The 26,984-nt window shown below is 44.9% G+C and overlaps 1 protein-coding gene across 4 annotated transcripts in view; it reads right to left on the bottom strand.

Annotated features, from left to right (window-relative positions):
• The window catches only part of plxna1b (plexin A1b), a 228,104-nt gene that overhangs the window by 9,801 nt on the left and 191,319 nt on the right, over nt 1-26,984 (bottom strand). For 3 of the 4 annotated variants that reach the window (XR_013965144.1, XM_080780035.1, XM_080780036.1), the window contains exons 16-24: nt 24,576-24,743; nt 20,318-20,411; nt 18,989-19,225; nt 17,102-17,248; nt 15,594-15,828; nt 11,140-11,288; nt 9,275-9,531; nt 3,562-3,628; nt 932-1,078 (exon numbers count right to left, since the gene is read on the bottom strand). Coding sequence is in view for 3 of the 4 variants with exons in the window: in XM_080780035.1 (XP_080636161.1) it covers nt 932-1,078; nt 3,562-3,628; nt 9,275-9,531; nt 11,140-11,288; nt 15,594-15,828; nt 17,102-17,248; nt 18,989-19,225; nt 20,318-20,411; nt 24,576-24,743 (1,501 nt within the window). In the remaining variant the exon portion in view is untranslated. The remainder of the gene's footprint in view (nt 1-931; nt 1,079-3,561; nt 3,629-9,274; nt 9,532-11,139; nt 11,289-15,593; nt 15,829-17,101; nt 17,249-18,988; nt 19,226-20,317; nt 20,412-24,575; nt 24,744-26,984) is intronic. The other variant, XM_080780037.1, reaches the window with a different exon arrangement.

The raw sequence follows: 26,984 nt of genomic DNA on the forward strand, positions 1-26,984 counted from the left end.
ACAACGGCTGAAGAAGTGGTGCTGCAATATGGATCATTGTGGTTTCGTGTATTGTACTGGAATTCAATGTGGCGTTTATGATGTACTGTAAAGGTCCTGACAGCACAGGGACCACTGACAACCATTATCCCATTCTGACCTGAGATCAGATTCATACGAGGTTTCCACTGGACACACACTGGTCTGATGAACCCATTCTGACCCGAGATCAGATTTTAAAAATGTCAGTCGTTCTTCGATTTTTCAAAAATAGCAGACCTACAAGCTCGTAGCGCGCCACTCGGTGGCGCGCTATGAGCTTGTAGATCTGCTATTTTTCAATAGCTAAAGCATAACATGATGCCAACACCAAAATGGGTTCCCGGTCAGAATGGGTTATACCCATCCGTGTGCTTACACAAATAAAACGAATAGCTAATTGCCTAAAGTTCCGATTCTAAAAATAAAAAATGAAACAAAAATCATCCATCCATATTCCCCATTGCATTGGCCCTGAATATAAGACTATAGGTTTATTTTTCTCCAGTGGAAATATCCTAAAAAAAACGGGGGTTGTATTATAACTATCGGGGACTAGACTATGACATTCAATGTTATTTTTCCACAAATAAGTCTTGAAAAACGGGGGTCGTATATTCGGGACGATACAGTGCGTTTCCGATTCAAAATTCACAGGAATTAAGTCGCCTGTTAGAATCATTTGGAGTTTACTGTAAATGATTAGGGTTAAGTTAAATAAGACACGAGCAGAGCAGGAGAGAGGATCACAGACGAAGCACACAGAATGTATAGGCCAACACATATGCCACCGGTGCCATGGTATCCATCAAAAAGGCACAGCTAGACTCCTGTCCAGACCCAGCGTGTCCCTCTGTACACACACACACACACACACACACACACACACACCCCGACTACACTGTTTACTCACCAGTGTCTTGTAGTCAATCTGCTGTCGGATGAGTTTGTCTTCGCTGAGCGAGTAGCGGGCCTCTCCTGTGATGGCATCTATCGGCCCCTTCTCCATCTGCTGCTTCATGGCACAGTACAGCATGAACAGAGGCTCCCCAGCACACTCCTAATGCCAGGGGGGAGGAGGGAGGGAGGGAGGGAGGGAGGGAGGGAGGGAGGGAGGGAGGGAGGGAGGGAAGGAAGGAAGAAAAGAAAGAAAGAAAGAAATCAAACAGAAAACAAATGAAGAGTGTCAGAATAACATGAGAATGCATTCCAATACAATCCAGTGCTTCAAAATGCAGCGTGCAGCAGCTGCATGCGTTGTGATTTTCCATCCACAACAGAAACCTGATGAAATACAGCCAACACAGCATTGCTGACCACCTATTTCTATTATATCCATGTTGTTTGTTGCAGCCTCCCCCATAGGCAGAGTAGTAAATGACAAGGTTATGGCCTGCGTTTGCCATTGACACACACACACACACACACACACACACACACACACACACACACCTATTCTTCTGGGGAAAATACCATTTAATAAGGTGTGTGATTGTGTAGGCGCACACGTGTGTGTGTGTGTGTGTGTGCATGTATGTGTGTGCGTGCGTGCGTGTGTGCGAGTGAATGAGTGAGAGGGAGAGAGAGGGAGAGAGAGAGAGAGAGAAAAGAGTGAGAATGTGAGTGAGTGGCAATTGATGGAGGAGTTAATAGAAGGTTAACGACTAAGGAGTGAAAAGCGCTTGGAGAAGCACTTTGGTGTGAGAGACATGTCAACCAGCCCCCCCCCCCCCCCCCCCTGCCAACTAAGCACTGCCCACACACACACACACACACACACACACACACACACACACACCTTCTCTCTATTGGACGCTCCATATCGCTGATGTCAGGCAGAAACCTCCTAGTTCCATATTTTAAATTTTTTTAAATTTTAAACTTTTGATTTCACAAATGAATGCCCTCCAGTACTTCATTCATCATACACACATCACACACGTGTACTTATAACAATGGCAGATCTACAAGCTTAGTAGATTTGATATTTTTTTGCTATACTTTAAAATATATACGGTAGTAAAAAAAGGGTTTTGGACATACAAGGTTTTCACCCTCATGTTTTCACATGTGCCTTGTCTCAGCATTAACAATAATGAGGCATCATCGTGATGTTTAGCTTTTTTTTGGTATAATACTAAACTGTATAATTGTGGCGTACGAGAATAGTCGGTCTTCTCTACGAGCTCACGACTATACAGTAGATCTGCTTTTTTCCCCCACTTAATAAAAAAAGAATGGAGGCAACAGTTTAAAATCATATTGATTTGAAGTCAAGCCCAGCCCTAGAAAGACCCAACACATCCAGACCACAGCCATGGTGAACTCAGCTCCCCCGGTTGGTTCAACAGAATGAAATCCTGCTGATGTTTTCAAGAGGGCGTCAATTAAAATACTGCACACCAGCCAGGCTGATAGATGTAAACAGCTGTTAGAGCAGCAGAGCCAACGAGGCCACATGCAGTCATGATGTGTTGACTGGAGATCATTGGAAACTGCCAATGAAAAAATCATTGATCTGATGAAAAAAATAAAAATAAAAGTTATTAGCCATAAACTTGAGCTAATTACACTTGACTGGTTCTTTAAACCGAACTAATCTAATGCAGGGTTGTTATTATTCTCTCTCTCTCGCTCTTTTACATTTACTCAGAGCAGATTTCTGTGGAATGAGTGCAGCAGAGTGAGTCACAATTAATGTACCTGAAAGCTATAATATAACTTTCTAAATGTCTCTCTTAAGTAGGGGGTATGAATATTAAGCAGAGCATGAACATTGAGTCCTTTCACAAACACAGACTTGACGTCTATCACACTCTATTCATATACTTCTCTACTTTCAGCTCTCTGCCACTCTTTCCCTCTCCATCCTTTGATGCCCTTGTCTTTACATCCAAGTTAATTATCCTGTCTCATCTGAAGTAATTAGACCGACAGCTATTTAATAGACAGAAGGAAGGACACTTACGTACGAAAGTACGTGCACAACACGCACACGGTTTCCAGAGTCAGCTCCCATGGTAACTTAAGTCTGCTGCCTGTGAGCCCAGCTCTAGGAGTGAGGCTGATTGGCCAGCCTCACTCCTAGAGCCAACAAACACACGAAATACAAACACACTAGACCGCTAGAGGGGGCCTGGCTTGTTGACTAGCTGTCCAACAGAATGCCTGTTTAGGCTATGGTTTCACAGGGGCGAGCCGTGGTGTCACTAGCTGCTCTAACTGATTAGCCGCAACACATGGATTTAGCAAAGTTTCTGAATACATTTCAGCAGAGAGATAGAAACAGAGAGAAAAAGACAGACACACACACACACACACCCTCTCCACATACACACATATAACCCAGAAGTATATCCATCGACAGATACAGGTTAATGTGACAGGCTACGGTGATCAGAACACAGCAGAGCTCACAACACACACACAGCAACTCACTACATGAAAGGCACAGTTATTCTGGTACAGGTATCAGACAGGTAGTCTGATACCACTGCCTTATCTAACATTGCAGCTGTGCGTGCGTGCGTGCGTCCATTTTACCTTGAGGAACTTGTTAAGAAGGAAGGTGAACCAGTTGGTGAGCATCTTCTCCGCTACCGACTCCGTCCTGGGGGGAGAGGGATGAATGGAGTAGGAAAGATATAAGAGAGGGTGTGGGAGAGAAATGGGGTCGGGTGAAAGAGTGAAGGGGAAAAAAGGAAATACATTATAAGCATGTGAAAGGAAAGAGATTTGTCGTTTTCTCAACTCAAACACATCAGCACATGAACCGCAAGACAAGAGGCTTTGGACTTTTCCCCAAACCACTTCCCTCTGTTGCAACAAGCAAACCTAAACAAGGCCTCTGGCTAAGATCTGTGGCCACAAAAACCAACACTTTCATCATGGTGGTGGTGGTTGTGGGGTTAATACACGTTCACACATCAAAGGGAAACATGGAATTATCAGACACTGCAAGCCTTTCCCCCCCTCCCCCCTCCCTCACACTCAAACAAATTACCTTGGCATAACAAATGCTCTCCATTTCTCTCATTGTTTCATCTGCCCCCCCCTTCTCAAAAGTAAACCCACCCATCTTCATTAAAAATACAGCAATTAGTATAATTTGCTAACTTCTCTGGTTAATTGCGAACCTGCAGAGTAATGAGGGGACCCCTCCGTGTGTGGACATGCACGCACAGCACACACACACAAGCCTGCAGAAAGAAAACAGTGCAATTATAAGGCATTGTAATTAACAGACTTATTGGGTCTAATTTGTTAAACAGCTAAAAGGAAGCTGGTGCCAGGGGTGTGTTGAGGAAAGCACGCATAGGATGGGGAACAAAAGTTCATTTCAGGACCATATAGTTTTAACATAGTGGCACGCACGCACACACACACACACACACACACACACACACACCCCCCATACGGAACATACCAAAGAGATTGTATATAAATGTCGTGACCACTATATGCAAAATATTGTGGTAGCATAAAAGAAAAATTAATTGTATAGTCCTATGCTAACAGGGAAGTGACACTGATAGTTACAAACCACATGACCTGAATCAAGTTTTGAAACAAAAACAAGACAAACGTACGACAAGACAAGACAAGACAAGACAAGACAAGACACAACATGGTCATTGGTCACCCCTCCACAACATAATGGACGTGGCAGTGCACCCACACATGGCTCCTAATAATAAATATACTGAACAACCCAGCTGCGTCGGGAATCATATATCTAGCATACACCGAGCTCCTATTTTGAAAATAATTTTCCTCTCACCATCACCACGTTCACACCTGTGTGAACGTGGAATGCAATACTCCTAAGGTGGGTTAGTGGGTTGTGGTAACTGGGTTATGTTTCATTACTTATTATTTTCCACAAGCACACTGTGGTGTGGTCTGGTGTAGCCTGTAAACCAGACGAATCTGCCACAGCAAAAAAAAGAATAGCTCTGGGCAGATTGGTCTAGCATCCCTTGGCTTGAATTACATTTTTCTCACTCCAGAGTTGTGTGTGACCAATCAGAGTCCACGATTCAAAGTGGGACATTTTTTGCGGCGCCATTTGAATATGTTTGTAACGGAAATATTGGAAATGAATCTTCCACACCAGAATTCCAGATAGTCTGGCCATGCCATGGGCTAGTAATGGCGGTGGCAGGTTAATGTATGTGTGCAGCAAAGGATTTATTTATTTATTGTCCATTTCGCAGAGAAATATATAACTTTCCATGTGGCGAAGAATAAAGTTGCACAAAATGAATAAAGAGGAAATGAGAAGGGAAGTAAAGTAGGCCAGTGGCTGCAGTTTGGAGCTAGCAGGTGAAGGGCTGGTAGTATTAACGACACTGCTTGTTGAGAGTTGTGTGGATGTTGGGGGCTTTTTTGCGTCAGTGGAATACTCAATACAGTATTCTGTATATTATGGATTAGAGTAGAGGACAGAAATGGCAAAATACACCTGGACAGAACACGCTTGAGTATGGTGCAACTTGGTAGCAGGCGATAAGCCTGGGGTCAATTCGCTTTGCATTTTGCAGATCCAGTCTAGAGTGGATAAGGGATATAAATTACAGGATATACAGGGAGCTCAGCTGAGCACTGAGCAGTAAACAGAAACCAGGCTTTCTATACTGGTGCAGAGGGAAGCCTGGTGGCGTGAGGTTAGCAGGGAATAAGGATGGGCGTTTGGGCATATATTTTGCAAATGTGTAAATGAGTAGCTGTTATCTGTGGTGTGTCAATTTTATACATTGCCGAGCAGTGCACACCACAAGCCTTGGGCACAGCAACTGTATCATACATTATGATTGTCAACTGATGTCAGCACTTGAATTACAGATTGCAGCGAACAAACTCAACTGTGTTATTACAGACAGAGCCATAGTCAGCCTACAAGGTGAACAGCATCCACATAATGTTAAACACTCAGTCATCATCTGTCATTCTGGAAATAACTTTCATTTGCCTCGTGGTTTCCTAGTTCTCTTTCAGCTACCGTCTCAGAGCCAAGCCTTTGAATTATTTTAATGCTCAACCAATCAATCGATTGTGCTGCGGCTTGGATCAATTGAACAACATAGTTTACAACATAGTTTACAGCATACAGCAACATATTTATCAGTATCAATGAAGACTTTTTTTAACGATTCACGATGGCATTTATTTTATATTAATGTTATATAATCAATCGCCAATTATTTGGGGGGACACTTGCAATATCCTGATGGCCTACAGGTTGGGAATCACTGTAGTAAATGACTTCTCCACAGTGCCAGAGGAAAATGAAGTTGTTAATGGATACAATTAAGTTCCAACGGCAGCACATAGTGAGCTTTGAAGAATGCTTCCAATCACAAGCCATGCGGTACCAAACAAACCCAACTCGATGAACGCACCACTTTTATTCTAAGAACCAGAAATACACATTTGTCCTTAAACCACTTCAACCCCAGAGTCACTAATCTCGGGCAAGCATTAAGCAAAAATAGATGATCTACCAGCTCACAACAGTCTTGTAGATTGGTTATTTTCTTTCTCTCACACAGTTAAGTAAAATTGTGAGTATGTTGATTTTATCAAACCACGGTACAATTTGCAGTGCACACTGCACACCAATTTTCATGGCTGTGTGATCCTGTGTTAACCGTGTTATATTCTTAATCTTATTTGTTTTAGTTCGGCTCTTGACTTGACATTTGTTCTTAGCTGTAGCCAAACTCCTGTCCTGTGTTTTATTAATACACCCGTTACACCTGAATATCCGTATGGGGATTAAATGATGCTTCTTAAGGGACTTCAGGCCGTGATAATAACACACTGGTGAGAGGAGAGAACTGTGTGAGGACTGAGGAGGCCAGGAGAAGAGTTGCGGTTGACTGGTGAGCAGATTTACAGAGAGTTTTGTGAGAACCTATTTTATACTGTTTTGTTTTATGTTATATACCGGTATGCCATTGGAGATTCATGGCTACAGCATCACGAATCTGAACATTGACACCAACAAGCTGCTTATTAGAACCTGAGAGAGTTTATATACATTTTTGTAATTAACTCTGAAACAGGAACCACAAAAGAAAAAACACCCCAACGTTTTTCTCGCCCCTCACTTGGCTCTGGGGCTAAGCCCCTATCCCAGTCCAGGCAAGGTCTTATGCCTTAAAACACCCCAAATAGCGCGAAAATATTATTAAAAGTATTAAATAATTGTCTGGCTTTATTAACAGCCACCCCTGAGGCTACGCAGGGACAGCGTGTTGTGACCGTATGCCCCCAAGAGGGGATTGGAAGAGGATTCACCGAGAGAGAGACGTGCTGGCTGAGAGTCATTTATTTGATTAGATTTTTAATTAAATATCTCTCCAAGGAGGAGGGGGATGGAGTAAAAAACACACTTTTCTTTTTATCATTTAATGTCCAATTCCAAATTATTTTGAGACAGACCATCTTTCTCTTATCGCCGCCTTGGCTTTGCGCACACTTCTGGTGGCCGGTGGCAGAGCGCACACTCCTGGTGGCCGGTGGCAGAGCGCACACTTCTGGTGGCCGGTGGCAGAGCGCACACTCCTGGTGGCCGGTGGCAGAGCGCACACTCCTGGTGGCCGGTGGCAGAGCGCACACTCCTGGTGGCCGGTGGCAGAGCGCACACTTCTGGTGGCCGGTGGCAGAGCGCACACTTCTGGTGGCCGGTGGCAGAGCGCACACTTCTGGTGGCCGGTGGCAGAGCGCACACTTCTGGTGGCAGAGCGCACACTTCTGGTGGCAGAGCGCACACTTCTGGTGGCAGAGCGCACACTTCTGGTGGCAGAGTGCACACTTCTGGTGGCAGAGTGCACACTTCTGGTGGCAGAGCGCACACTTCTGGTGGCAGAGCGCACACTTCTGGTGGCAGAGCGCACACTTCTGGTGGCAGAGCGCACACTTCTGGTGGCAGAGCGCACACTTCTGGTGGCAGAGCGCACACTTCTGGTGGCAGAGCGCACACTTCTGGTGGCAGAGCGCACACTTCCACTGTCTCACCTTGGACTTACAGTATTGTGCCCTCGTGTCCGTCTGCCCTCAGGACAGTATTACACTGTAAAACCTTCAGTGTTCATTTCACTTTTTCTGAGTTCTGAGACTGTACACATGTAACCAAATGGAGTCTAAGACTTACAAATAGTAAAATGACCACTAAGGACTTTAATGTGCAGTACTGTCATTTTCATATTTAATTGGCCGCTGACCCACACCTGAAAAGATACGTGCCATGGAAGGAACCCAGGCCCATACAAGTTGTCTGTGGTCAAAAAGTATTTTTTATTTATTTATGAACACGATTTATTCGAAAGCAGATCTATAAGCCCATATCGCATTGCATTGCAGGCTTGTAGATTGGATGTACGGTACTTTAACTCTCTTTTGCTGGGGACAGCCTGGAACCCCCTCAAGGACCCCTAGGGGTCCCCGGACCCCACTTCAACCATTGCTCTTACCATTTATTTCTATTCCTTTGTATCACAGCCACTCTTCAAGGGGAAAGACAGTGCATGCCCTTCACCGCATCCCACCCCCTCCTTCCGTCTGACCCCCCACCCATCCTTTTATGTCTTATTCCTCTATCCTTCAACCCCTCCACCCGCAAATCCAGGAGATTTCAAACCCCTCCTTTTTGCCATCCAACCTTCCTCATCCTGTGTGTGTGTGTGTGTGTGTGTGTGTGTGTGTGTGTGTGTGTGTGTGTGTACTCAAGGGTGTAATCCTCTCTGACAGGGACAGGGTTGACAGAGACGGAGGGAGAGAGAAGCTCTAAACCTGTTCCATAGCTTGGCTTGTATTAGAATAAAACCCCACCAGATGTCCTCATGGGCCCGTGTCCACTCCCTCCATTCTCACTGTTATCCCCCCTGCTGTTACGGCCTCTTCTTTTGGCACAAAGAGACAATCACGTTTTTTTTTCTCCAGCCCATGACACGACTCATTGTTTCAAATGACAAAGACAGGCGGGGCAGATTGGGGACATTTTGTGGGAAGGGGCCACAGAATGCCACCTCAAACACCTAAAATGTTTGATAGTATCATCATTATTATAATTATATTTTCTTTTTTTTTTAAGGTGAGGGAGGGCATTTCAGGGAGAACTGTATACTGTAGATCGTTTCAACATTATATGTCCCGTTGCTACTTTGACCATTGTCAACATCCTGTTGCAACAATACTACAACTAATAATGATGAAAAAACAAACAAACAAACAAACAAGCAGTATTCCATACCTCCTGAGTAGGAGCTTGGGGTGGTTCTTGCTCTCCAGGTTCTTGTCGATGAGGTCGGACAGGAGCTGCTTCAGGACCCCCGTGGCGTACTCCATCTCCCCCTGCAGGGCGGTCATGATGAGCGACGCCACGTTGCCGCGGTCCCTCATGGAGAAGGAGCGCTGGGCCTCCAGCGTGCGGATGAAGGTCAGCAGGAAGTGCTTCTTGGTCAGCATCTGGCCAAAGAGCGTCAGGGCCTTCTCCACGTTGGCCTGGACCTGGATGTGAAGGAGTGGAGGGAAAGCGGAGAGACGGGGGAAGAGGTTGACAGGAAGAGAAAGAAGAAAATGGATGAAGGAGAGGGGAGAGCGAGAGGGGAATGGAGAAAAATAATGTGTTATAGTGGAGAAATGGATTCATGGGAAGGTGTGAGGAAATGGGATTCATTACAAAGCCTCACACTTCATTAATGTTGTGAAGTTTGTGCTTTGTACTGTATATGTGAAGAGAAAGGAGAGTCACTTCCAATCCTCCTTCACACCACAGGGCTCACAATGTTCTCCGCTCTCACGTGTCTATCTCACTTGGTTTCCTCGGTTCTAAATTTCCATATTTCTCTCCATCCTTCTCGCCCGCTTTGCCCCGTCTTTCCGTCCTCCATCAATCTTTTCCTATTTCCGTTTTTTTCCACCTTTTCCTCTTTACCTCCCCATTCCAAACAGAAATCACCCTCTCGGAGAGAGAGAGAAAGAGAGGGTGGTATGAAGTGGGGATGTGAGCTTCATGCTGTAATAAGAAATTGATCTACCTGCTAGCACGCTACTGTAGCTGTGATTGCACGGGCTCATACAAATGAAAATCCAATGTCGCGCTAGGCTAGCCCACTGGAATGCTGCTGATAATACTAGTAGATATGTCTCAGTCTCTGCACCTACCCGGTTTATACTAGATTTATAATGGTTGTGTGGGCCGGTGTATTTCACAGAACATAGCCGATCTACAAGCTCACAACGCATCGCAGTGCGACACATTGTGAGCTTGTAATATATATATATATATATATATATATATATATATATATATGTCACTCCTCTAAACAAAACCTTCCTGATGCAAGCTCCCTTCTCGCGCCAAATTCGCACCTCATCTTCATTCACAGGTGATGAATGTGATGTTATTGACTTCACCTTCAAGCAGCTAAAGAACAGACCTACAAAAGGAAACGCCATTTGTTTGAAGTGTAGCTACAGAGAGCTCGAAAGATTGAAGATTCTAGTCGTAACGTTGTTTTTCCGTCGAGTGAAAGCCGTTCCCCTCCAATCACACGCAACAATATATGCTAGTGATATTTTCATCAACACATTCTCACTTCATAGCAGGCAGCCAGGCAGGCGCTGTGTACAATTTCTGCTAACTGTTTTTCATCAAAGTGTTCAACACAACCAATCCTTAGAAAAACTGTATCCACACACAATTCATCACCCATTCATCTTGTGAGTGTTTTGTCCCTGTATGATTGTGGATAGTGTGTTTGTGTGTGTGTGATAGAGAGAGTGTGTACCTGCTTAACCCATTTTGGGCGGGAACCCCTTTTGGTGTTAGCATTATGTTATGCTTTAGCTATTGAAAAATAGCAGATCTACAAGCTCATAGCGCGCCACCGAGTGGCGCGCTACGAGCTTGTAGGTCTGTTATTTTTAGAAAAATGGAAGAACGACTGACATAGATACATAGCTTTTTCAGAAAACTGTCAGGATGTATAGAAGACATTTTTACAATCTGATCTCAGGTCAGAATGGCTTAAGTGAGTGATTGAGCGGGCGTGCATGCATGCGTGTGTGTGTGTGTATGTGCACGTCCATGAGGGTGGGGTGCGGTCTACTGACCCGTACCTCCATCTCCTTCAGCACAGGGTGGTCTTCTATCCCCGGGAACAGGACTCTCATGGCGTAGGTTCTGTAGTCCAGGAAGGGGATGCCCGCTCCGTCCAGCTCCTGGGTCAGCTCATGGATGTCCGTCTGCAGCTCTGCAAAGGCTACAGGAGGACGACCATAAGGTTATGGATTAGTTATTTTTATTTTTTTAAGATATTTCTTTGCGGCTTTCGCCTTTTATTGTTTTTTTTTTGAAGGGACAGACAGTAGGCTGACAGGAAACGGGAGAGAGATGGGGGAAGACATGCAGTAAAGGCCGTGTCGGGCTCGGGAGTCGAACCCGCGGCACACTGCGACTGGATTACCAGTCGGGTGCCCAGACGGTTATGTCAACGCCTGGGCATGGATTAGTTATTATACGGTGTGATATCCTGTTGTCCCTCTTGTGGACAATGTGGGCGTATCAATTATATCATTGCTGTCCGGAAAGAAACCACCTAAATCCATTTTTGAGGTTTCAGATTAAATATTTATTTCTTTCATAAATCAATGCAATTAAACACCCTTTTTTGAGGGGCTGAATATTGAACCAAAGGAAAGTATCCTCAAACTATCTGCTAAACCAGCAAACTCCACCAGTTTAGCCATCTTTTTATTTTATTTATAAATAGGTGCAATTGAACACCCTATACATCGTGTTGGTTGACTCCACTTGAGTTGGATGTTTTTTCATTTCCTAAAAAAAATGAAGTTTTGTAGTTCTTCCAGACAGCATATATACGTGCACGCAGCCACGCACGCACATCCACACACACACAATATGAACCAGAGAGGTGTGCTCTATAGATAATTTTAACATTTTCAGTGGGGCTACAGAATAAAATATTCATTGTAAAGTTTGTCTGTAAAGCACATTTCAACAAGGCGATTCAAATTGTAGTTGTGCAAAATACAAATACAGTAAACAAAAAAACCCCCAAAAAATCAGCCAGAAGGAAAATATGGAGAGGTGGAGATGACACGAAGAGAGTGAGAGAGAGAGAGAAATGGAAGGTAGAAGAAAGGAGAAAAGAACAGTCAGGCACACTCTGGTTGCACTCATGAGGGCTTGAGGGGAGTTGGCAGTGGAGTCACACACATGAGGATGCGAGTACACACACACATGAGGATGCGAGTACACACACACAAAGCCATCTATCACCTTGTGTGCACTCAGGGACACATGTACGTATGAGAATGCATGCCTAGCTGAACACATATTCTAGCCTAGCGCCCAGATGATTCACCTGTGTGTGTGTGTGTGTGTGTGTGTGCACCTGTGTGCTTAATTTATAAATTATTGCGCACCAACAATAGCTGATCTTATCTACAATCTCACAACACGTCACAATGCGATGCGACCTTGCATTGTATTTCGTAACTCTGCTATTTTTTGCCAAGCAACTCATTTAAATTAAATATGTACTTTGTTGTATGCTTCAAATATCGTTGCCGTCAGGTAGAAACCTTAATTATGTCCAACCTAAAATGTTACCTTTCAGAATTCAAATTAAAGAAATAGCAACAACAGCAGATCTCCAAGCTCTAAAGAAGTCTCATTGCAACGCGTTTTGACTTTTGAGCTTGTAGATCTGCTATTTTTGACACTGTAGTATGACGAAGCAGGGCATCCATTTATGAAGAAAAAAAAACATACAAATTCGAAATATGGAAATACGAGGTTTCTGCCCGACAACAGCGATATATTAATACGCCTTTGTGGGCGTGTGTGGCGTCACGCAGAAGGCACCAGCACACACACTGACCCCGACAAATGAATAGACCAGAACCCAGACTAACAGATGGTTGATGTCACTCCCTGTCTCTTTCTTTCCTCCTCTCCTCCCTCGCTCAAAGTGACACCTCAGAGGTCACCCTACTCTTCTGCCATCTATCTCTCCCTTCACTGTGCTCTTTCTGCATCTTCTCTAATCCGTCTTCCCTCTCGCCTCTCTGCTCTTATCCAGGGGCGTAACTATACTAGCACGACGCAGACACCGCAATTGCGTTGGGGGCCCAGAGGCATTTGGGACACACGGCCGCCCACCCGTCCAGTCAGTAAGATAAAATTATAAATACACACAGAGATGCAATGACAGTTGAGTTGACCAAAGTTTGGCGGAGCCCGGGGCTCGCTGCTAGCACACACGTGCCTTCCCGACTGCGCTGAGCTGTGGCTGTTCATAACCTGTTCATAATCGTGGCAGGCTAGGTACGTTCACGACTACTGTACAGAGTCCCGCTGTTTATAATCCAAAACGCTGTTTGGGCTTGTTTTCACCGGAAGCTGCTGATGCTCTGTTCACCGGCAGCAGCAGCGCAGTCGGGGGTTTGTGTGTGCTACTGACATCAGCTGCTTTTATCCACCTCTCCCTCGTTCCCTTGTTTCTTCATACATCTCTCCTCCGTATTATATTTTCATATTTGTTACTTTAATTTAGTTGTTTTAGGATGTTTCTCTTTGACACTTGTTGTTTAATGACATTTGACAGGGAAAGAAATGCCTTTATCCTATATTTATTGTTTACTTATTTTACTGATGTTTTGCATTACATGCACTCTATATACTCTTGTCAGTTTTTGCTTTATTTAGACCAGAAACTGAGGGCAGAGAGGGTGAAGGGCATGAAACAACCAGCACCCTCCAATTTGTTTGTCTAAACTATTTGTCGGGTCATGAACCCGACATCTTTCTTCAAACACTGTTGGTTAACTGGAGCGTGCCCTCAACCATCCACCCACTCTTGTTTTTGGTCTCTGTCTATCTTCCAATCCGTCCTTTTCTCCGTCTTTCATTTCCAGTGTGCCCCGTTCCCTCTGTTAGCTGCTTCTTATGCTCTGTCTGCTAATGACCAATCCATCTTTTACACACACACACACACACACACACACACACACACACACACACACACACACACACACACACACACACACACACACACACACACACACACACACACACACACACACACACACACACACACACACACACACACACAGCTATATTTCATCCCTTTGTTCTCTCTCTCTCTCTCTCTCTCTCTTCTACAAACTTGTTTCTCTCTCTCTCTCTCTCTCTCTCTCTCTGTGTCTCTCTCCCTTCCTCTGTTCCTGCCTCCATCCATCGTGTTGTTCGTCTTCCAGACAGTGGTGACAGCAGCGGACAGACGGGGTCAGGGCACCTGGACTCAGGACAAAACTGCCCAGCCAATCATGCTGTGCGTGTGCATGCATGTGTGTGTGTGCGACGTGCGCGCACACACACAACTAAAGTGATGTTCTGTGTACACGAGCAAAACTAAAGCCATGCAACAAGTTTGGAATCTTAAAATGGAATTGTACTCTCACTGCACAGCATCCTGTCTGTCACACATAACCCCCTCCATTAACTCTCTCTGTCTGTGTGTGTGTGTGTGTGTGTGTGTGTCTCTCTCTCTCTCTCTCTCCCCATCTGTTTCCCCCGCTCTCTTGCCAGACAAACAAGCAACAGCATCAATAGATTCCCGGTGGATCTAAAGCCAAATGAATATATGGTAATAAATGTAGTAGTGTCTCTCCAACTCTCTCTCTCTCTCTCTCTCCTCTTTTTGGTTCTGTTCTTTACCAACATGATAAACCCAACTCTTCCTCATGAACCCTTGCTTCCTTACCCTCCCATCCCATCTTTCTAAAGATTTCCCTCGGATTATTCCCCCCCTTCTCTCTCTCTCTCTCTCTCTCTCTCTCTCTCTCTCTCTCTCTCTCTCAGTGTGAACGGTAGAAAGGCCAGCCGCCTGCACTCTCCTGGGGTAGAGAGTCAACATCTGGTGAATGCTTTAGATCAAAGTGCTCCTCTGGAAACACACCAACTTAGGCAGTGTGCTCACATGCATGCATGCATTTTGTGTATTGCACGTGCATACACACACATCCATCAAATGCACGTGTGTGTGTGTGTGTGTGTGTGTGTGTGTGTGTGTGTGTGTGTGTGTGTGTGTGTGTGTCTTCTATTTTTGCTTAATAATGTTCTTTTTCCACCAAAGAACATTCAGCTGTGCTAGTTCTACTGTTGTGTACTACTGATTATTCCTGTTTTGCTTGTGCAGTAAATTCAATTTACTATTATTATTATGATTATTGTTGTTGTTGATGCTGCTACAATGTCATGATGAACCAGAAAACACGTATTTTTTTTTACTGTCATATGCAGTAGACTTAAAAATAAAGAACATCTTGAAAGGAAATTCTTCTATTTTCTATTCTTGACAGATGCTTATTGTGACATTCCCAGGATAGTAATGCTAGGCATCATGCGGTTAAATAGCTACAGCAAAGTGGGGCATCGTTTGAAATCATTTGGCACAAAAGTACTAAAGAAACTTGAGCGGTGTCACTCCGAAGCCACCCACGGCAAACCGTCCGCATAAACATTCTCCAAAACAACACACCTTCCTTGCACTCCAGGGCCACCCGGGACTCCAGATTGTCCATCTGCAGCTGCAGGCGTTTCAGGGTGCGGTCGGCGTCCCGCGACTTCCTCTTATAGGCTATCAGCACCACGATGATGACCAGCAGGAGGAGGCCGCCGCCCCCTCCGATGCCGATGATGGCGGGCAGGGTGAGCAGGCTGTCCGAGTAGATCTGGAGGGTCCCCGGGGAGTACTCGAAGCCCCCCACGCGGACCTGCAAGGTGAAGCCACACATATGGAGGTTTAAAGTCAAAGCCCCGGAACGCAATACCTGCAAGGTCAATTCTCAACATGCAGGGCAAGATACACAACCTGGTAAACAGGTGGGAGAGAGAGCAAATAAATCACTAGGAGAAAATATTGGACTAATATTTTATAGAACAATAGCTACCCTGAACGTTCTGAACTTTTATTTGTGTCCTGTTTTGTAACAGTAGTCCTGGGAAAATATTTTACTTTACTTTTACTTTGTTTATTTCGACGGGACAAAGCATATACTAATGGGACATTACAAACAAATGCAATGTAAATGCACCGGATTTAGCAAAGATGCTAATTTTCATCTGCAGTTAAATTGATTACCTAATTTGTATCAGGGACCAAATACAAAATACATTAATCTCACGTGAAGGAGAAAAATGCTTTGTACCAGGTTTGCCATAAATGTGGACGCTGAACAATTGGGGGTTCATACAGATGGGCAGTCAACAATCCTCCATGAATTAAGTTAAACCGACCCTCCTAAATAGAAAAACACAGAGCCAACTTGGTATCCAGTGGTGTACCCATGTTGGCAGCCTGGCAGGCCATGCTGTGCAAAGCTGAGCCAAATCAGGCCAAAAGCCAGCACACATCCCCCATTCATATCTGGGTCAGAAGTAACAACATCTGTGCCCTCGGGCCTTCTTAGGAACCACTAGAATATCTCTCTTTCTCGCACGCACGCACATACACACACGCACCCCCCCCCCCCCCCCCACCGCCCCCCAATCATATCACTCCATAGCAGTACTGGCTCCACTAACATTTGAATAAAAGGGTGTGTGTTTGTTGCGTTTGGAAAGAACACATCCACCCACCAGGCTCCATTGAATATCAATAGAGTTGCAATCCCAAGCAGGACACAAGCCAGACAAGACTGTTGAAAAGGTGCTATGATGATATAAACATGCCAGATATGGTGTGCAAGTGTGTGTCTGTGTGTAATTGTATCATTTGGATTAAGACAACTGCAGTGTAATTGATGGAGACAGGGAATAAAAACAGAGGCGTGAAAAGCTATCCAGTGGATTGTTGGAATGGCAAACAAACACACAGAAAACAGTAGCTACAGAAACACTGAAAGAGTATGGAGCATTTTCTACCGTTTTGCTTGCATGTCTGTCTGTGTGTGTGCGTATATTTGTGAGTATGGGCATGTGTAGTCCATGGTAAGTGACTAGATGGGTTGCTTTTGAGTAGGGCGCAGAAGATGTAGATGAACTCACAGTGACTTTGTGTTCTCCGGTGAGATTGGGCCATTCACACAGCAGCTGGCTCTCCGATAGAGTGAGGATACAGGGGGTTTCTCCAATCAGGACTGTGTAGTTCAGTCTAGTATTACCTGAGGCCGCTGCTGGGATCAGATTTCGGCCCTGGAAGGAAAAGAGCGCACACAAACACACAATTAAGATCACTTACCCAGGCAGAGACAAGGTGGCCACACAGAGCTGTAAACTAAATGGTCACATAAAATTATACGCATGAAAGCAATTGTTCCGCCTTGCATATATAAACCGTGTCCCTGCGGGGCTGAAGTCAACTTCCTTTTAATACAAGTGATAGAGTATTTTATATTGCGTGCCAAAACCAGAGCACTCGCTGAAAGTATATACCCAGAATGAGAAGAATGAGCGTGCCAGGCGCGCCTGCTGTAGCAAGTCCCATCGTTGCCATTTACTCTCTCATCAGAGTTTTGGGGTTATTGGCACCTGAAGACCGAGCCAATCGTTTTCCACGAGGCATCGATTGATCTGGTGGCGTTTTGCTGGAGCCTGGCTCAGGTAAAGAGCGCTGGTTGACTGTGTTCCGTGGCCAAGGAGGGACCAATTATATGGGGTAAATAAAACTCACTCCCCCAACCTCATTCCATTCCACCCGCCCCTCATGGGGTGAGAGAATGGAAGAGGCTTTGCAGGGGGATGGAATTAATTGCTCGGAAAAAATTGTGATGCGTGTCTAATTTCTGTGCAATTATTTAATAGGATGCCATTCCTGCGCTGCTTATTTTGGAAGTTCTTTCACCGGAGCACGACTTTCATTACAGCATCTTTATTTAAATGCATTGAAGGAGAGGCACATATCCTTATTCCTAAAGCTGTGTCTTGATTGGCTGGGGGAAATAAATGAAGAGGGGGCTTTATTTTCTCCATGAAATTGCATGGTGGTACTTTTCTCGCTCCCAAAAGGCTTTGAAGTTCAAGAGGACAGATGAAATGACAAAGAGGTGCACATGAGAGGGGGAGGTTGCATCCGTAGTTTGGGCATGTCATTATAGGTGACAGTTTGCAACCCCCCCGACACATGGCACTCATCTCTCACACACACACACACACACGCACACACGCACACACGCACGCACGCACGCACCTCAATGGAAATAAGCTTTCAAGCTTTTATGTGTTTGGTATTACCTACACAACAACACATCGCAATGTGTTGTGAGCTCGTAGAACGGCTATTTCCGAACATCTTTGAATAGGGCTTAAGTGGTTTATACATGCTTTTGATTCAAACATGTAGGAAAGAAGAGCCTATCTGAGGCTTATATAACCAGGGCTGTGTGTGAACTCTCTTCAGAACCTATAGCCGAGCGGATAGCAATCTGAGCAGGTGGCGCGTCCGCAATCCGCATGCTGGCCCGTTTTTATAAACATCACTTTCCCTCCCACCCCAATTTAGAAGCTACTTTTTTACTCCTCAAAAGGTTCCACATCCTATTGACAGAAAGAAGCCTTTCAGGAATGGGACGAACCTGAAAGACAGCAGAAGAAAGAAGAGCTCTCAAAGAGAACGAGGAAGGATGGGCAGAAGGAAGTTTTTTCAGATGCTATTCAGAGTCTTCATCAGCAGGTGATGCTCACCAGGTGGCGGAGGAGCATTTTCTTTAAATCACTGTTTATGAGACTGAGGTCTTGGCAGCTATACTATAGTTGGTGGCTTGCCATTGCTGCTCTTTGTGTGAGACAACATGTTGAGGCCTACAGTATATTAAACATTTAAACCTATAACTTACTGAGCAAACCTCGTCTTGATAATGAACCACACAAGTAGATAGACATGATACAGAGTACAGAATTCAGATTGTAGTACAGTACAAAGTACAGAGTCCTTACCTTTAGTATGAGTGGTGAGCTGGGTTTGAGCTCCAGCATGCCCGTGGGACTCAGTGGTTCGAACACCGGGTCTGGGTAGTAACTGAACGTCTCGTTGACCACCAGGACAGAGTGCACGTCGTCCATGATGAAGCCCATCTCGTCGGGCCCACTGCCCGCCTCGGAGAAAGCTTTGTCAGATCCGGCCACAGAGGGCGCCAGACACACCATCACCGTGTTATTGACCACCGTACAGTTCTAGAGAGGGAGAGGTTGATAACAAGTTAATGATGGTGGTTTTATGGTTAATGTAAGGTTTTTATTTTTATAATCACTGATCGTAATCGTAGATTATATCGCCCAGCCATAACAGATGATAATCTTTATTTTGCTGGTCAGTGTTTTAATTTAATTATCCACACTGCATGCCAAAATGGTGTCTTTGACGTCGCAGAGACAGGACATATCAACGGTGTCCTATCTTCCTATACAAAGCCATGTTAAATGTGGGCAGTTGTGGACAGTTGCTGGAACTGAGAGTTAAGACAAAGGCGTGCCATCGCTGTGTCCTGTGTGATTAAATGTCTCCATAAGGCCATAATGAGGAAGAAGCTGGCTTAATAGCATCGTTGTTGTAATCGCTGTTGATATCATCTCTAAATTCTCCCTGGGCAAGACTCTAAACTCACTCACTGGAGACACAAATGAGACGGTAATGACATGGAGATAAACAGGTGAGGCCACTAGTCCCTGATACTAACATGGCATGCTAACTGCATGATGAAAAACTAATGCTTTGCATTCAAAGTTAAACCTTACAATAGCCACAGTTAATTAAGCTAGCATGTGCAAAACGAAATGTAACAGAATGCATCATGGGCAGGTGACAAAACTATATTTATTGCTGTGTTTACTGTAGCAATAGTGGAATGGTTTATAAAGCAAAGATATCTTCCAGGTGAATGGAGGATAGGAGGGGTTTAGAAAGGTCAGTCAGGCCCCATGGTGCTAGGTGAAGAAGAAGGGATTTGCTGGGGCCGATTTATTGCTGGTTGACATTTCAAAGGTTAAACTGTTAAAAGGAAATTCAACATCAAAAACACATAAATAGAAAATAGGCCCTTGGCTGGGTTGTCGACTCGACAGGTCAGGTGTGCGCGTGTGTGTGTGTGCTCACGCGTGTGTGTATGTGTGTGAAATCTGTTCATATAACACCACCTTCCAGGGATGGAGAAGGGAGTTGGAGAGAGAGGAGGAGTCTGACTGCGTCTATCATCATTCCTCCATCTCACCCATTACATTTATTTGTTGTTGATTATTAGTAAGCTGGTGTAAGTGTTAAGTACTTACATTGACTGATTGGGCAGTCCCATACTTGGCTCTCATTTTGGGCTCCTTGATGGTTGCCAGATTAGTTCCAATAATCGTCAACATAGTACCTCCACTAAAAGGAAAAGGAAAAACACGTCATTTATCAAATATACACACACGCACACACACACACACACACGCACACACACACACACGCACACGCGCACACACACACACACACACACACACACGCACACGCACACGCACACGCACGCTTATGCACACACATGAGCATAAACTATTCAGCAAACCTATTGAGTCCTCTCTCATTTGATGATTTAATGTTAATCACCTGTTGCAGCCTTCTGCATGTGCATTCATTACAACCCATTCTCGGTAATGATAGTAATTCTAAGCCACTTTGGATGGATGTTACATGCTCGTTTAAACTCCCATGGGTGGTCAGGTAGAGGAAAACTATGGAAATAGAATCCTGCATTATTACTTCTAACTTAAAACAAAGTCTAGATTGTTTTGTGAAGACTGGAAAATCGTTTTGAATCTCTGGAAAAATGTGTTTCGCCAACACATGTTCAGCGTTTCAAATGTTGACACTTTCAGAATATATATTTTGGCACTGTTCTCCACCCAGGGTATTATTTAGTTTTCCATGTTTGAAACCTTGTAAACTCCTAACTTAAAGCTGCTATAAGCAATAATATTTTAATGACTTTTGTTTTTGTTTTGTATTCAGACAGCCAGCAATGGGTAGAAATTATTTGACATATTATTGCTTAAAGCAGCTTTAAAATGAAGGGTTCAAAAGCTTGAACCATTTTGAACATGCGCACGCATCCACTTCTTCCAGTCTAAGCCCCGGCCCATTCACAGCTCTGTATCTCAGAAACGACATTGAGGGGGCCGTTTCTGGTGAACACAAGGGTTTTCAACGGGCTGTAGCAGGAGGGCTGACACTCGCGGTCGCCTTTTTCCACCACCGACCGACACAACAACAACATCCGGGCACGAGACCACACATAGCAGTTTGTCATTGTAACATTACGGATTACGGATATTTGGCTCTTCAAAGTAAGTGATAAAACCTTGGCGGTACGCTATCGAGGGATTAATTAATGCTGGCGTGAATTGAGTTTTTAAATAGAAAACAGTCGTAAACTGTATGTACTGTCTTTCCTCAAATGCAGCCTAATTAGTGGCGTTTTCTAGCATGAGATGTATTCAGTGATTGCAGAGAGGGCACTGATCTGACACGTTGTTCGGTAACCTTTCTGTGATCTATTCACATCTCTGTAAAGCGGAGTGTCCGATCGGAACACTGCTATGGATTGAATTCCCACATGCTGCTTTCATGACAGTCTCCGCTGTCACTAAAGACCAGGGGTGGAAAGTATATTTACTCACAGACTGTACTTACTACAGAGTACAGACAATATATATATTACCACATTTGAGTATTTCCGTTTTTTCCTGATAATTTAACCCATTCTGACCTGAGATCAGATTCATACGAGGTTTCCACTGGACACACGCTGGTCTGATTAACCCATTCTGACCTGAGATCAGATTCTAAAAATGTCAGTCGTTCTTCGAAAAAAGCAGACCTACAAGCTCGTAGTGCGCCACTCGGTGGCGCGCTATGAGCTTGTAGATCTGCTATTTTTCAATAGCTAAAGCATAGCATGATGCCGACACCAAAATGGGTTCCCGTACAGAATGGGTTAAGTTTGTACTTAACTAGCAACTACCTAGTCCAAGTATAAAATAGGGCTTAATTGGGTAATGATCAATAATTATATTCCACTAACATACATGATTCCAGAATCATGCATGTTATGTTATGCATAGTGGAACTTCTGTGACTCTGCACAATGGAAATGACGAGTATTTCAACGTTGTGGTAGTTCCTACCACAACTTCCACAAGTACCTTTTCCACTGGGAAAGACTTATAATAATAATAGTGAAGCGTTCAGCAGTTAAACAAGTTGGCATACAAATAATAACAGTAGAGGGAGGGCTGATGTAGTGCTGCAGCAATTCAACATCTGCTGATTCAACAGCAGACAGTAGACGAAAGTAGCAGTATAGAAGTAGGCTACTGACAACTCCATTGCTGGCTTACATAAATGCAAGCAACAGGACGTCGATTCAGTACTAAAAACGTCCCACTGGGCAAATCCCGTACACTTGTTCATAATGCCTCAAGACCCAAGAATCCTCTGAAGCAACTCTTAGCAGCTACTAAAGAAAAGGCACACTGTCATTAGCACTGCTATCTCGGCCAGCAGAGACGTAAACACAAGGCTATCGTGGAATGAAGGGATCCTGCAAGGGAAAAACACATGGATACGTACAGAGCGAGAGAGAGAGAGAGAGAGAGAGAGAGAGAGAGAGAGAGAGAGAGAGAGAAAGAAAGACATGGGGATGTAGAGTGAGAGGCAAGCCGAAAAGCATCACTCCTCCATCCATCCATCCATCCGTCCTTTCAGGGCAGTTGTCCGTGTTTTGTAGCAGGCAGAAGGAGCTGCCGTCGAGGTAAGGGAGGTCAGTCCAGGTCTTCAGGGTGAGATTAGCCCTGAAGCCTGATTTGTATTCCGTCATAATGATCGTTATCCAAAAATAGCTGAATTACTAGCTCACAGAGTGTCGCAAAGGAGCATTTAAGCAGTCTGCACGGGGGCTGGACAGAGGCAGCTGACATTACTAAAAGAGAGTTTTCTGTGTGTGTGTGTGTGTGTGTGTGTGTGTGTGTGTGTGTGTGTGTGTGTGTGTGTGTGTGTGTGTGGGCGGGTGGACAAACAGATGTTGTAGTGGGCGGACAGGGACACTGCTCTGGAAAAACTAAGACCTTCACAATAGAACATTCTGAAATGTGAGGGACTTGAGAGAGAGGGACTGTGAGAGAATCAAGCACAGTTTTCAAGTGTATTATGAACAGTATGTTGTCATACAATTTCTTCAGTACTTCAGTGTGTGTGTGTGTGTGTGTGTGTGTGTGTGTGTGTGTGTGTGTGTGTGTGTGTGTGTGTGTGTGTGTGTGTGTGTGCCTCCAAACATGCACAGCTGGGCCTACGAGCAAATCGTGCACAACAGCTCTAGTGTCAGGGTCACCGAGGGGGACGTGGTGGCAAAATCGCTTGGTAAACACCAGCGCAATCAGCCCGGAGCGCCCTGCACCTCCTCTGGGAGGCCCAGCTGAACGAGCAAACAGGAGTTATGGCGAGATCATTCCCTGCAGGCTAAAGCTAACACTATCCTCTTTCTCTTTTCCGAGACCCCTTCATGCCCTTCACGCGTCTCTCTCCAAATGAGACGTCTCCTCGGCTCACACCGTGAAATCCTGAGTGTTAAGCGTTAACCGAGTGTATAAATGGAATCAAATGGACCCATTGGTTTTACCCATAGCATTTTACTCTACATTTGGTTACATTTGTATGCTCTCAGAGTTAAATTAGCCCATTAAGAACGATGTGAACCCATTTTTTGGTTGTTGTTGTTGCTCAGGAAACAACAAGTTACACTAATAAGGACACCTGGACGCATCACACTTGGTACAGTATATGTATATTATTATTATTAATGAGAACTTGTACATTAGCTACTTTCGGTGCATGTTAGCGGCACGTAACTAAGTATAAATCTCACACACACACACACACACACACACACACACACACACACACACACACACGAGGGGGGAAAACTTCAGATGCCTATGTAGTTCAAGCAGTCAGGGAAGATCTACAGATGGACCGCCACCGTGGCTGTACATCAACTAGCACAAAACCGCTTTAGGGAACCTGGCTTGCCTGCCTTCGCTCCTCCTTTGAAAGGCTTACTTGAAACGTTAACGATAAACGGAATAAGAAATTGCGTGCCTTTGAATTCAACACGTGTCTGGAAAAAGGCATAGAGAAGCGGTGTGTTTACTTATTTTAGCTCCGAGGCTGGGAGCACGCCAGATAAATAATACATTTATGGTCTTCCACCTACACACTTCATATTTCAGATTAGTTGGTTGTGCACCTACTGTACAGAGAATGCATCGACTGTATATGGCTAGCAGCCACCGCAGTCACGCGGATTAATAAATAACGAGCAGGGGCTTCCTGTTGAACATGTTCTATAGGAGCGCGTCTTGCAGAATCGTAGATCAAACACCTGCTGCGTGTTGACGTACAGTATTCAGAATGTGGGACACGGCGATGCATTGGAGCGATAAAGTGACTTTGGGAGCTGGTCCCACGGTACAACGGCGGCTACTGAAGTCTCCTCACCTGGCGATGCTCCAGTCAGGTTCGATCTTCAGGATGGTGGGGTCGTCGGTGTAGTTGAACTTCACCTCCGGGTTCCTCAGTTCAGCAGCGTTGATGTCCACCATGACCGGAGTGCCTCCCGTGGCCAGGCCGGTCGGGGTCACGCACACAATCTCCTTGCTGCTCCGCCTGCACGAGTCAGAACGGGAAAGGGTTAAACGGCACTTCAAATTAGACCTGGTTCGAAAAGCCTAGATAGAACATACCACCATTCCACTATAGAAGCTGAAGTATGCGTTTCACTCGGACAGAGGGTCGCACACAGACAACAGGACTTTGTCAGCCATTAAATGAGATGTGAAATATTTATGACACGGTCTCTCTACAGCCGGTGTCTTTCAGACTGCGGGGCCGTGGTTACATCAGCTCGTATCACAGATTGCTGTGCTTCAAAGCCCTTGTCTGTCTGTCTAACAGATCAGAGGTGGCGGATCAGGCAGGTCATCTCTTTGTGACGTTAACCCCCCCCCCCATCCCCAATAAAGCTTCAGTGGTCTGCCGGAAAACTTTATGCAGCCACCAGAAACTTTGCTCTCCACTGCAGAGCCTCGCTTGACTGTCCCCTCCCTGTCTGACTGAGACACGCTGCTGGAAGAGTCTTATAGGGAGATATACGAGAGAGAGAGAGAGAGAGAGAGAGAGAGAGAGAGAGAGAGAGAGAGAGAGAGAGAGAGAGAGAGAGAGAGAGAGAGAGAGAGAGAGAGAGAGAGAGAGAGAGAGAGAGGGAGAGATATATATAGAGAGAGGGAGAGAGATAGAGAGAGAGAGAAAGAGATAGATAGAGAGAGATAGAGAGAGAGAGAGAGAGAGAGAGAGAGAGAGAGAGAGAGAGAGAGAGAAGCAGTATGGAAGCAGTAGACTACAATATCAGTTAAGTATGAGTTTGTGTGTAAATGTGTGCATGCGTGTAAATTAATGTACACACATTACAGGTATACGCAGAGTGAATGAGTGAGTGAGAGAGAGAGAGGGGGGGAGAGAGAGAGAGGGGGGGAGTGAGTGAGAGAGAGAGAGAGGCTGGGGGAGGAACATCGTTGCTCTCTCACTGGTTGTAATTTCAACGGCATCGTCTTGGAGGGCTCAGACTGAGGGCTGGCTTAAGAGAGGGGATGAAGGGAGAGGAGGAGGGTGTGAAGAAAGGAGAGAGAGAGAGGGGGGAGGGGGAAAAAAAGATTTTCTACATTCTGCCAGTGCCGGGTTTCCACGGCAACCACTTTCACAACACCATCACTCTGGAAGGAGCCTAGTGGTGCCGTGTGCGGATTCTGACAAGGTTGTTGTTGTACAAAAGAATGCCGAGCAAAGAGGGCAAATTGAAAGAAAGAGAAAGAGTGGGAGAATGTAAGAGAGGGGGTGTAAAGGGAGATAAGGAGGATGACTGACTCGGGGTAAATAGGTTTTGATTAAAGCGCTGTGGCCCCCCACTGAATACAAAGACACATTAAAGAGACGGACTCAACCAGTTCATTACTTTGGCTATAAAGGTTATTGCTGCACTGTGCATGAAAGGCCAGGGATATTATGTTCACCTTTCTGGGGATGTGCCAGGATACTTTAACCCATTCTGACCTGAGATCAGATTCATACGAGGTTTCCACTGGACACACACTGGTCTGATTAACCCATTCTGACCTGAGATCAGATTCTAAAAATGTCAGTCGTTCTTCGAATTTTTCAAAAATAGCAGACCTACAAGCTCGTATCGCGCCACTCGGTGGCGCGATATGAGCTTGTAGATCTGCTTTTTTTCAATAGCTAAAGCATAACATGATGCCAACACCAAAATGGGTGCCCGGTCAGAATGGGTTAAATTGGCCTATACTTTTGTTCCTTTGATATGACTGGAAAAAAAAAAATAATTACTTGATAGGTCCAAGTTTGTTCATTTGATGTCTTTTGTTGCCCTGGCAGGAAGTCACCAGTGGAAGTCAGTCACGTGTGGATGCCTTTCATGTTAGAGCCAGAGAATATATCCACCTTGAGCAACGCGCCTGAAAGTTCCTTTCTGTCCGTTATCTAGACTAAATCCCAAATTCCAGTTCACCCATTTGTGACTCAGACTGCAAGTGTAACCAAAATGGAAATGGAACCCCAATACAGGTTAATTTGGTTACATTTGTACACTCTCGGGTGTTAAATTAACATTTGGTATTTGACTGTGAACTTTTTCGCACTGTGAGGTGTTCTCCTGCCATCTGCCAGACGCTATTCATGAGACGATTGAGTCCAGACCTCAGTTCACTGTTGCTTTGCCAGGAGAGACTAAACAGGAACAATAGGACTTTGGTTCGAAGAATAAGCGGCATCAACAGATCAAATTGGATCCATGCCTCGATCCTCTTCTAGCAATCTTGGAACAGAATCTCCCCG

Source organism: Protomyctophum bolini (genome assembly GCF_963924005.1).
Source record: "Protomyctophum bolini genome assembly, chromosome: 2".
NCBI classification, from domain to species: domain Eukaryota; kingdom Metazoa; phylum Chordata; class Actinopteri; order Myctophiformes; family Myctophidae; genus Protomyctophum; species Protomyctophum bolini.